At 31.9% G+C, this 12,990-nt stretch overlaps 1 protein-coding gene across 1 annotated transcript; it reads right to left on the bottom strand.

Moving 5' to 3' along the window:
- Positions 1–9,896: 9,896 nt before the first annotated feature.
- LOC122855396 lies at positions 9,897–11,099 on the bottom strand. The gene is made up of 2 exons (XM_044156754.1): positions 10,792–11,099; positions 9,897–10,728 (listed from the first exon to the last, which is right to left on the bottom strand). The coding sequence occupies exons 1-2, from the start codon at positions 11,097–11,099 to the stop codon at positions 9,897–9,899; spliced, it is 1,140 nt and encodes a 379-aa protein (XP_044012689.1).
- Positions 11,100–12,990: the final 1,891 nt, after the last annotated feature.

Genomic DNA, 12,990 nt, shown 5'->3' with positions numbered 1-12,990 from the left:
AAACATTTTCTTCTTCTTCCCTACGATCTCTATTGATTACCATTATTAAATTTGAGAATTTATCGTTATTTCAATCACTATACGACATATAACCGATAAATAGCCGTTTTTTTCCATATTTCAACTCCTTTTATAACTACTTTGCGCATTCGTAGGAATTTTTCGTAGAAACACGCCGAAGATGTTTACACATGATAAACCCGCGAGTCTAGATGGCTCACAAAATTTTTTTTTTTATTCACAACAATTGCTCTATTTTATTGATCACAAATTATTTTTCCAATATAATTAGCATCTTTTGAGGTATTACCTCTTTTCTGCTTATTTATCTTATTCACAATTTTTTCTTTTTCTTCATAATCTTGTATATTTTTTATCAGCTCATTAACCGTCTGATGACAATGCATTACATAATATTCTCCATCGTATGAATTGCAATTCATATTGCATAGCATGAATTTCAATATATCGAAATTTGATTCACACAACCACACACTGGCATATTAAAATATTTTCTGAATCACCTCCAGTCTTTCTACAGTAGCTGAAATAAATTTAACTCTTGCTACGAATTCAATTGTTGCTTTCATAAATATTTCTATGTTCATTGTTTCAATTTTTATCTCTCTTGATTCTTCAATAATATCTCTTTTTTGATTTATTGTACTCTGATCATGAACCCCAGCCTTTTCAATCATTGTTGGCCCATATGCTGACCACGTTATTACCAACCCTGCTATTATTATTTTCATTTTTATTTTATTTTTGACGCATGTACAAGATTTTATTATTATTTTGATTATTTTTGACGAAATAAGTATGGCATGTTCAACACTTGGTTGCCACGTGTTCCAACTTTATTATTATTTTAGTTTAATATATTTATTAACAGAATTTATTTTTGATTTTCTTTCAATTTATATGATTCCTTTTTTAACAATTTTATTTTTTCTTTTAATGATGTATTTATACAGTCATCTATTTTATATAAAATCTTTCTCTTCTTACTCTCGTAATTTGAGCCTTCAGTTGTGAGTCAACTGTAAAGTCTTCACGACTAAATTTTTACAATTTGTAATCTCTTTTTAATTATGTACTTATACAATTATCAATTTATATACAATATTGAACTTTTTTCACTCGTGGTCAAGCCTCTAGTTGTTAGCCAGTTGTAGATAGACTAAATTTATCTTTTTATGAATATTGAATAAATTAGTCTTTTACTTATTATTTTTTAACATTGACCCACAAATTGACTTTTAAATATTATCTGATAACAATTTATTTTAAAAGATACAACATTGCAATTCCCTACTTAGATTCCATGCATGGAGATGTACCTCGACGTCTAATAAAAGGGATGATGGAATTCGTCAATCAATATTCTCTTTAGAGCTGTCAAAAGCGAATAAATTAAAATGAACGAGATATTTTCGAGTGTCAAGACATCTTTTACCAGTGCGCTGGGCCGAATAACTGTGAAGCAAATGTCTCAACTTGGGGATATATTATAGCAACGGCTTTTCGAACAATGTTTACAAAAATCCAGATTTATCCACGAGCAAATATTGCAAGGGTAGTGTCTCATTTGACGAACACACGTACTCCAAGAATAAAAGGTTCTGACAAGAATCGATGAAAGTAATGATAATCATTAGACCTGTCCAAAAAAAAAGAATTTTTTCTTTTGTATCTGATGTTTGTTTTATGAGACATGGGCCAGGTGGCTGTATATCTTTTGACCTTATCTTAGTCAATTTTAATCGTAGAAAGAATTTTGTAGCTTATGAAAATACAATTTTATACTTTCAAATAATAATACTTATCCTACTAAATAATAATAATAAAATACGTTTACAAGTTAAATTCCATATACCTGAAAAGTCATGATTTTTGAGATTTTCTTGAAACAAAACTATTAACAATACAAAAACGTACAGTGATAATTTAAAGGTATTTTCATGAGCAAAAAATGAGACTATTATCAACTCTAGGATTAAACTGACTGAGTTATGCGAAGTCAAAGATTCACAGCCATACGCGCGTGCTAATCAAATGGGAAATACAAAACCCGATGAGCAGGCTCAAAAAAATCCTGAAAAACATTTTTTATTTTTTCTTTTGTGTCATCATAAAGAACAAATTTAGACCTCAGGAGGGCACAAAAAAAAATTTTTTTTTCTCTAGACAGGTCTAATAATCATACCTCAAATTTCTTATTAAGTCTCAAGTCCAAGTTGAAGTACCGTGTAAACCAAACGTGTTACAAAGCAAGACGTAAGAGTGTCTAGAATTTAGACATTTTTGCTTTTCAAGTAACAAAATCTGTTACAAAGCAAATCGACCGTGTCTAGATATTAGACATTTTTGTAATTATTTAAACCAAACTCGTTACGAAGGAAGACGAAAGTGTCTAAAATTTAGATACTTTTGATTTATTTCGAGACAATTAAATTGATTTAATAAAAAAAAAAAATATAATTTAATTTCTTCAATTGTTTTAACAGGAGGATATGATTGGTATAAAATAAATCTTTTTTCACTTTATTCTATGTTTCTAATACTTGAATCGAGATTTATATTTTGTTTTAACCAAACTGTTGTTTACTTCTTTTAAATATTTTTATTTCCTAGACCAAAATTTCTATGTAACAGAATTTTTTTTCTTAATTTCAACAAAAAATTTGAACAATGCAGCAAAAGGCATGCATGCTAGAATTATCACTGCCAACTTTTTATTAGGGGATTAAAAATGAAAAAAGCTCTGTCAAGTGGCTAGAACACACAAACATCATAATAAATTTCATCAAAGAAAATCTCAAAGTCTCATGTTTCCACTCCGCCTCGCGCCTCACTCATAGCGTTTAATAAATCCCTACTTTACTCTAGGGTATACTCACGATATACTATTTTTACGAGAAAAAATCGAGACGGGAAGAAATATTTTTTTGGTAAATCGAGACAATTCTCGTCTTGTCTTGTATCGTGGCATTTCCAGAAACAATACACATTTTATTTGTTGATTTACAACATGTAGATGAATTCATGCTACTCCTTAAATATTCCCAGCATATTACAATAGTAGCATCCATCTTGAAGCCATTAAATTTAACTTCCAGAATATTGAATAGAATATATAGCAGTGCAGCCTGCTGAATTAATATCATCATCAATATGCCACCTGGTCGTTGACATGAGGCAAATGACAATAGCCAATACAATTCATGGTTACAATTTTTTAATTGACTACCCAAGTCAAAACCACCAAATATTTTACAGTGACACGAATATCTGTTGCAGACAACTTTACCATGATTTATGTTCATTGTTTTTACTATTATCTCTCTTGATTCTTCAATAATATCTCTTTTTCGATTTATTGTACTCTGATCATGAACCTCAGCCTTTTCAATCACAACCACGTTATCACCAACCCTGCTATTATTATTTTCATTTTTATTTTATTTTTGACTCATGTGCAAGATTTTATTATTATTTTGATTATTTCTGACGAAATAAATAAGGCATGTTCAACACTTGGTTGCCACGTGTATCCAACTTTATTATTATTTTAGTTTAATATATTTACTAACAGAATTTATTTTTGATTTTCTTTCAATTTATATATGATCTTTTTAACAATTTTATTTTTTCTTTTGATAATGTATTTATACATTCATCTCTTTTATATAAAATCTTTCTCTTCTCACTCTCGTAATTTGAGCCTTTTGTAAAGTCTTTACGACTAAATTTTTACAATTTGTAATCTCTTTTTAATTATGTACTTATACAATTATTAATTTATATACAATATTGCACTTTTCTCACTCGTCGTTTTTCTAGTTGGGAGCCAGTTGTAGATAGACTAAATTTATCTTTTCATTAATATTGAATAAATTATTCTTTCACCTATTATTTTTTAACATTCATACACAAATTGACTTTTAAATATGATCTGATAACAATTTATTTTAAAAGATACAACATTGCAATTCCCTACTCAGATTCCATGCATGGAGATGTACCTCGACGTCTAATAGAATGGATGATGGAATTCGTCAATTCTCTTTACAGCTATCAAAAGCGAATAAATTAACATGAACGAGATATTTTGGAGTGTCAAGACATCTTTCACCAGTGCGCTGGGCCAAATAACTGTGGTGCAAATGTCTCAACTTGGAGATATATTATAGCAACGGGTTCTCGTACAATATTCACAAAAATCCAGATTTATCCACAAGCAAATATTGGAAGGGTAGTGTCTCATTCGACAAACACACGTACTCCAAGAATAAAAGGTTCTGACAACAATATGTTCGATTTTACAAAACCCCCACCATCGAAGAAATTGAACATAACGAGAATCAATGAAAGTAATGATAATCATACTTCAAATTTCTTATCAAGTCTCAAATCCAAGTTGAAGTATAATAAAATGAATGAATGTGACATATTGATATTTTAATATTTGAATAAATTAATAAATAAATAATGATTGTTAAACTCAAGGATCGTATTATAATATCGAGTAGCACATAAATTTTTTCCATTAATTTTTAATAATTATTTTTTACTTTTAGCATCATTGATATTTTTTTTATCATTATTTTTACTTTTTCATATTATTTTTGCATTTTAACCTGATTTTTTATTTTTCCCCAAGCCGTAGTTGCATTTTTACTTCAGCCAGTCGATAATATACGTCCGTTGAATTTAACACTTATTACCACTAGTTTCCAAGCAAAAATCATAAACGCTGACTATCATGGGAAACAGTATCTATTATTGGTAAAGAGATGTTCCCTTTTTAGATCCTCCCTTCATTTGATATTTGATTCCATGGGAATTATAATTTTAATTTTTGAGGAACTTTACTCTTGCGACAACTTTTGTTCTATTCATATCATAAATTAAGTAGAATCATTTTTTCAACAAATCAAATATTAATTATATAGAAATAAATAAAATCAATTTAACATTCTAAGAATAAATAGAAAAAAATTCATATCAGTGAATTCTAAATATAAATCAGTCCTGGTGATAAATTAATATTTCGGTTATTATTTTAACCTTCCTCATCCCATAAAAATAATTGATTGTGAAATTTCTCAGGGGTGTTGTTTCTCTGTGATACGATTTTCAACCGATTGGATATTTCTTAGCGATTACCACCAACCAGGCGACTATCGAGATTGACACGCTCTGCAACAACATTGGTTTAGGGATATTCTTACATCGAGGTTTATCTACTATTATACCTAGAGATGCAAAAATACCGGTATTTTTTTTTTCGGTATCAATACCGTATTTGATACCGTATTGATACCGTATTTTCGGTATCAATACCTAATTGGCCTCTGCTATGTATAAATACGGTATCAAAAAAATTTATGATACCGATACGGTATCAATACCAAATGCATCTTCTTAGTTGCAAAATACGGTATCAATACGGTATTAAAAAAAAAAAAATCTAACGAATGAATATAAATAAATAAATAAATAAATAAATAAGATTATATTTACTAACTCCATTCTCATTTCCGACTAGCAACCACAACTAAATTTTACAAATAATTTTTCAAATGAAATAATAAATTTTTTACCTATTTTATTAAACTGATTAAAAATACAATTTATATAATAATAATATTTTTTTGATTTTTTAATAGTATCTACTATTTTGATAACTGGTATTTGCAACATTTACACAAAGTCAAGTAAACCAGTTTATCTTGAAATTTAATCACCACAAATACCAAACGGTTTCACAATACGCATATTGATGTTATAATTTTAATAATATCAATATCATTGTTATATCTTTTATAATATTATTATGACTTGACTTCAAATCACAGTTAGACTTTAAATAAAAACTGTAAATTCAAGTTTAAAAAAAAAGAAAAAAAAGAGACTAAAAAAAAAAAATAAACACATTTTTAGTACTTACTTATGAATAGTTTCAATTTAAAATTTTCAAATCCTGAGAATTTATTTTTAAAGTAACAACTGAATTACAAGATGTACATCTAAATTTACCAGTCATTGGATCAAATAATTGATCAGCTTCAAGATCAGTAAATGTTTCAAAACATTCAGTGCATTTAAAACTAGCACGACTTATTGAATCACGTTCTTCTGTTTCTAATCTTTTACTTATCATGTTTAATTTATATTTAACAACATTGAAAAATGTTTTATAATTTATATAACTGGGGCATACCCGCGCTTCACGCGGTTTTTTCGTGAGTTTTTTTTTAACCGAAAATTATAGTCAAAAAAATAGTAAAAATAATAATACAGATAAGTTGTTCAAGTCGTTAATATTTAAATAAATTGAAAGAATTCAAAGAAAACCCTATTACCTCGTGAATTCAACTACTGATGATAGCTAAATACAGGCAGGGGTGAATAAGAAGTCTCTGGGAGCCTAGGTTTTTTGGTCACTGAATTTTAAGAATGTTGATTTACTTAGAAAACAATCAGAAATGATTATTTTGTAAGCCTCATATATATTACTTTAATTTTCGTCAGCCCCATACGTATTGCTTTAATTTTTTTTCAGCCCCATACGTATTGCTTTAATTTTTTTTCAGCCCCATACGTATTGCTAAATTTTTTTCAGCCCCATACGTATTGCTTAAATTTTTTTCAGCCCCATACGTATTGCTTAAATTTTTTTCAGCCCCATACGTATTGCTAAATTTTTTTCAGCCCCATACGTATTGCTTCACCCCATACGTATTGCTTCAATTTTTTGACCCCATACGTATTAAATTTTTTGACCCCATACGTATTGCTTCCAATTTTTGACCCCATACGTATGTTTTTAATTTTTTGACCCCATACGTATTGCTTTAAATTTTTTAGCCCCATACGTATTGCTTTTATTTTTTACCCCATACGTATTGTTTTTTTTTTTGACCCCATACGTATTGTTTTAATTTTTTTGACCCCATACGTATTGTATTAATTTTTTAACCCCATACGTATTGTTTCAATTTTTTTGACCCCATACGTATTGTTTTTAAATTTTTTAGCCCCATACGTATTGCTTTATTTTTTTTTGACCCCATACGTATTGCTTCTAATTTTGACCCCATACGTATTGCTTTAATTTTTTTTGAAATTTCCATACGTATTGCTTTTTTTATTTTTAGCCCCATACGTATTGCTTCAATTTTTTTTGGCCCCATACGTATTGCTTTTTACTTTTTTTTCAGCCCCATACGTGTTTCTTGAATTTTTTGACCCCATACGTATATTAATTTTTTAGCCGCATACGTATTGCTTGAATTTTTTTCAACCCCATACGTATTGCTTCAATTTTTTTTAACCCCATACGTATTGCTTGAATTTTTTCCAGCCCTATACGTATTGCTTGAATTTTTTTCAGCCCCATACGTATTGCTTGAATTTTTTTCAGCCCCATACGTATTGCTTTTATTCTTTTTAGCCCCATACGTATTGCTTGAATTTTTTTCAGCCCCACGTATTATTGCTTTTTGAATTTTTTGACCCCATACGTATTGCTTTTTTTCAGCCCCATACGTATTGCTTTAATTTTTTTTGACCCCATACGTATTGCTTTAATTTTTTTTAGCCCCATACGTATTGCTTCAATTTTTTTTAGCCCCATACGTATTGCTTTAATTTTTTTTGACCCATACGTATTGCTTCAATTTTTTTTAGCCCCATACGTATTGCTTTAATTTTTTTTGACCCCATACGTATTGCTTAAATTTTTTTTAACCCCATACGTATTGCTTGAATTTTTTCCAGCCCTATACGTATTGCTTGAATTTTTTTCAGCCCCATACGTATTGCTTGAATTTTTTTCAGCCCCATACGTATTGCTTTTATTTTTTTTAGCCCCATACGTATTGCTTGAATTTTTTTCAGCCCCATACGTATTGCTTGAATTTTTTTTGACCCCATACGTATTGCTTGAATTTTTTTTAGTTCCACACGTGTTGCTTCAATTTTTTTTGACCCCATACGTATTGCTTTAATTTTTTTTAGCCCCATACGTATTGCTTCAATTTTTTTTAGCCCCATACGTATTGCTTTAATTTTTTTTAGCCCCATACGTATTGCTTTAATTTTTTTTGACCCCATACGTATTGCTTTACTTTTTTTCAGCCCCATACGTATTGCTTTTATTTTTTTCAGCCCCATACGTATTGCTTGAATTTTTTTCAGCCCCATACGTATTGCTTTATTTTTTTTGACCCCATACGTATTGCTTTACTTTTTTTCAGCCCCATACGTATTGCTTTAATTTTTTTTGACCCTATACGTATTGCTTCAATTTTTTTTGACCACATACGTATTGCTTTAATTTTTTTTGACCCCATACGTATTGGTCCAATTTTTTTTGAATGATCATTATTAATTTCACTGATATTATTATAAATCGATAATATTATTGTTATTATTACTAATATTATATTGATATTATTATTATCGATGATATTTTTGAAATTATTATTTTATTTATTCTATGGTTATACATATATGAATATTGACGCGAGGAAGTGGATTGTAAAAGGAATAAACAAAGGACTTGACCTTGAAAGTGCTTCACTCTTTGATAATCGTTTAATCACCTCATGAAAGTATAATCGTTGATTATTAATTATTAAACCCAGCAATGCAATTTTACGTTTTTCAGACGTAATCCAGCTTGACCTATCCACAATATATCTTGCTGTAAAACTCTCGTAAAATCTTCTCAACCATGCTGCCGCAGTTACAGCTTTTTTCAGTGACGAGAAATTATCTAAATAACTCTCACTTATGGTTGACATTGCATTGCAAACCAAAGGTTTCTCTTCAACTTGAGTCATGTCAATCTCTTGATTGTTTAACACAGGCCACTCATTTTGATTTTAATAACAAGCTGACCCTGCCACCACAAAAGATCTATAATTGTGATGACGATGTACCACGTGATACTACATCAGCTGGATTATCTTCACCTGGTATGTGATGCCAGGTTGCCTGTGTCAATGTATTTTGTATAAATACCACTCTATTATAGGCAAATGTGTTCCGTCGGAAAGAGAGGTATGTGAGAAGAGAGAGAGCAAGAAAAAGATAAAATTTACTTGAGAAAAAATAAGTTGAAAATGTAAAATAAAATAAAAAATAAAACATCCAACACATGGAGCTAGCGTGTCTAATCCTCTGACGGCACGAGCCGATGCCGATTAACCTCAAACTGACAACGTTTGCCATTAGAAAAATATTGCAGTTTGAGGACAATGAGGATTAGGCCGCTGATCTCGAAGACCACCCAGTCTTTCGAGGAACACCATAGAATGCATGTAATAACATTTTGGAAGTTTTGTCGGGTCCAAGCGACGCTTGGTTATACAAGCGTCGTTTGGCCTTCTAGAATTTTCCTTACTAAGGCCCAGAAGCTGGTTAGCGTCCTGGACCTTTTTCTAGCATCAGTTGCATTTGCAATCCCGTAGCCTACGGAACTCTCTTGTCACTCTTCTTTCTTACAAAAAATCACTTAAATAAATTCAAGTTAATAAATAAATTTAAACTAATTTGATAACCAATTTAAATAATAATATAAATTATAAATAACAATTTTAAATGATGATAATCGAAATTAAACGAAAACAAAGACAAAAAATTATTGTGTTGATTATTTAAATATATATCCTAAATTAAATACCAGATATAAATCCCTTAACGGGCAATATATCCAACAAAATGTCTTCCAACGATTAACGTCACCAGTTATCCAATAATATGTAATGGATGAGTCAGTCCACAAGTGTATGCTTGCTGACTGACAATCCAAACTCTGTTGAATATCTCTCACTAATTTAACCAACAGTACTGCTGCTGACAACTCCAATCTTGGTGTTGAAACTTTACTTATTGGAGCTGTTGGAGTCTGATTTGATAGGTGCAAGTTTCGACTTGGATGCCATTATAGTACTCTTAGCAACACCAAGAGAATCAATAGTCACCAAGTAAACCACAGCACCAATTGCTGCATCAGATGCATCACCAAATCCATGAATCTCCATTGAAGTGACTGTTGGTGTGATATTCAACCACCGTGGTATTTTTATCTGTGACAAATGACTCAGTTGTGAGATAAAATCTCTCCATGGACCCAATAAATTCTCAGGAATTTGCTCATCCCAATCAAGTTTGATTTTCCACAATGACTGCATGTATAATTTAACCTTTACAACTACTGGGGAAATCCAGCCAAGTGGGTCAAAAATTTGAGCCACTTGAGCTAACACGACTCTTTTAGTAACTGTTTTAGGCTCCTTGAATGTTATAGGAATGTAACTAAAACAGTCAGACGTCGTATCCCAGTTAAGCCCAAGTGTCCTGAAAATCTCATGATCTTCACTCAAATGGTTGGTTGATTTCTCGTGGAAATCCTTTGGGATATTACATAGTAACTCCTTTGAATTGCTTATCCATTTTCGCAATTCAAAACCACCAGAGTAAAGCATCTTTTGAATTTGTACAGCCTTGTCAATTCCTTCTTGTAAATTGTCAGCACCAACATATATATCATCCATATATGATCCTTGTGATATTGCCGACTTTACAAGTGGAAACTTATCTCCCTCTTCCAGTTCAAGCTGTCTCAATGTAGCCAAAGCCAGGAATGGGGCTGGCTTGGTACCATAAGTTACCGTGGTAAGCTCATACTCTTGAACTGGTGAGTCGAGTGTATCTCTTCAAAGTATTCTCTGATATTTTCGATCCTCAGGATGTATTAAGATCTGCCTGAACATTTGCCTGATATCACAAGAAAAGACAAAACGTGACTTTCTCCACTGTGTCAGGACTGATACCAGAGAATTTAATAACTTTGGACCCTCGTATAAGTTGTCATTCAATGATTCCCCTGTATTTGTTTTTTGTGAACCATTGAATACAACTCTCAATTTTGTTGATGTACTCGACTCTTTTATGACACTGTGATGTGGTAAATAATAACACTTAGAATGGTCTTCAACAGGTGATGCTTTTACCATGTGACCCTGTGATTCATACTCAGTCATGAATTCACAATATGCCTGTTGAAGAGTTGGATTTTTGACCATTCTCTTCTCTTGGTTATGAAGCATTCTCAATGCTAACTCAAACGAGTTACCAAAAGTGTCTACAGGTTTTTTAAATTGATACCTTCCCACAAAACGACCATGAGTATCTCTCTCGTAATTTGAATAAATTTGATATGAAATAACTCATACAGATGTCATCAGAAAATCCTGATGACTCTGTAGTGTCAAACTGCTCTTCTTGCAGCCAAAATCTTTTGACAAGTTTGTACAACTCTTTCTCTCTCTGACAGGAAACTCCTTGATGATAATTTTTTGATGCTGTACAGAGAGAGGTATTATTTTCCAAATTCAGGGTATTACCAGATAAAACCCAACCGAGCTCTGTGCTCTGAGCGGTTGGTTGACCCTCTGGTCCTTTTTTGACACCATCTTTTAGTACTGTGCTGTATACATCAGCACCAAAGATAGCATCAATTGGAGCTGGTACATAAAACTCAGGATCAGCAAGCTGAAGATGTTTTATGTGGGCCCAGCTGTCTCGCAATTGCTTGGGAATCGCAACTGATGGTAATAACCCTGTTAGTTTTGGCATTACCAATGCCTTCACTAGATGACGTTCGACTAAGTCCTAGTCTATTTGCCAGAGCCTCCGACACCAGTGAAATCTCGGATCCTTGATCCAGCAATGCTCGAGCAGTGACAACCCTACCCCAGCGATCAAGTGAATCCGTAATGGCTGTTGTCAGCAGTACTGGTGGTCGAGGGTTAGCTGTCTCTACCAGGACTTGTGGATGATTCTCCACCTGTTAAAACATATTAGTAAAATTTAGCTCCTTAATATACTAATCCCACTAATGAATTAACTTAAATTTAATTTCTCATCATGTTGTAGTATGTGTTACCACGTAACCAAAATACTACAACTCTAATTGGTACTCTTGGCCATTGAGTACCACACCTGTGCCTTTGTACATATTCAAGAATAGAAAATAAAATGAAACAATCTCATAGACAGCTGATGACAATAATAGGCAAGATAAAACGCCTAAAGATTCTGATTCCAGCTCGATATTAATGCAGCTTTGTACTCGTATGTGCTCAATAAGTATACAAGTATACATGTACATGGTGCCTTTTTAACAGTCTGACACATGCACATGTATATATATAGCAAACAACCATGTCATACCACGTCTAGTATGATACAAGTAATTCAATATTATTATTAATCAGAAAGGAGATGAAAGGAATTTAAATAGAAGGAATTTTTAAATAAATAACTCTTAACACTTTCAATTAATAACCAAACTAACAGTTGCCATGATATGTATTCATAAAAAAGATATAAAAAGAAATATGTACAAAGGTGATCTCAAATTAAGGCTTTGAGATCACGTGATGGATATCCGAGGTCATTTTTCAACATCCAAAACTCTCTGCACAACAACGCAGCCATACCTAGCAACAGAGTAAAAAAACACACAAAAGTTTTTTATATAAAAACAAAAAATTAATTTGCCTTTGTCTCTGGTGCCTTTGGTTGTGGTGGTGACTTTGTGGCTGTGAATGTTGTTGCTTGTGATGATGTTGATGATGAATTTGATGGTCTAGTCGACCTACTCTTGTAGCACAACATAGTGTGGTGCTTTTGGCCTGGACATCTTCTGCAAAACGCCTTAGCCTTACATTTAATGACAGCATGTGACCCAAGGCAGTTGAAGCAGATGAGTCTTGGTCGCTTTGTCTTAACGAACTCATCTCGCTTCAATGCTGACATTGAAATGAACTGTGGGCACCTCACCAAGTTGTGCTCTTTACTTTGGCAGAGCTCACACAGCTGATTATTAGCTGTAGTTGCTAGAGTACCAGCATGTACCCTGACTGTATTTGGTGATGGAACAGAGTCATCCATTTGTTCCACCTGCTCTAC

The sequence above is a fragment of the Aphidius gifuensis genome, linkage group LG1 (assembly GCF_014905175.1).
Source record: "Aphidius gifuensis isolate YNYX2018 linkage group LG1, ASM1490517v1, whole genome shotgun sequence".
Taxonomy (NCBI): Eukaryota; Metazoa; Arthropoda; class Insecta; order Hymenoptera; family Braconidae; genus Aphidius; species Aphidius gifuensis.
The sequence above is the reverse complement of the archived record's forward strand: the minus strand, read 5'-3'. Positions and strand labels throughout refer to the sequence as shown.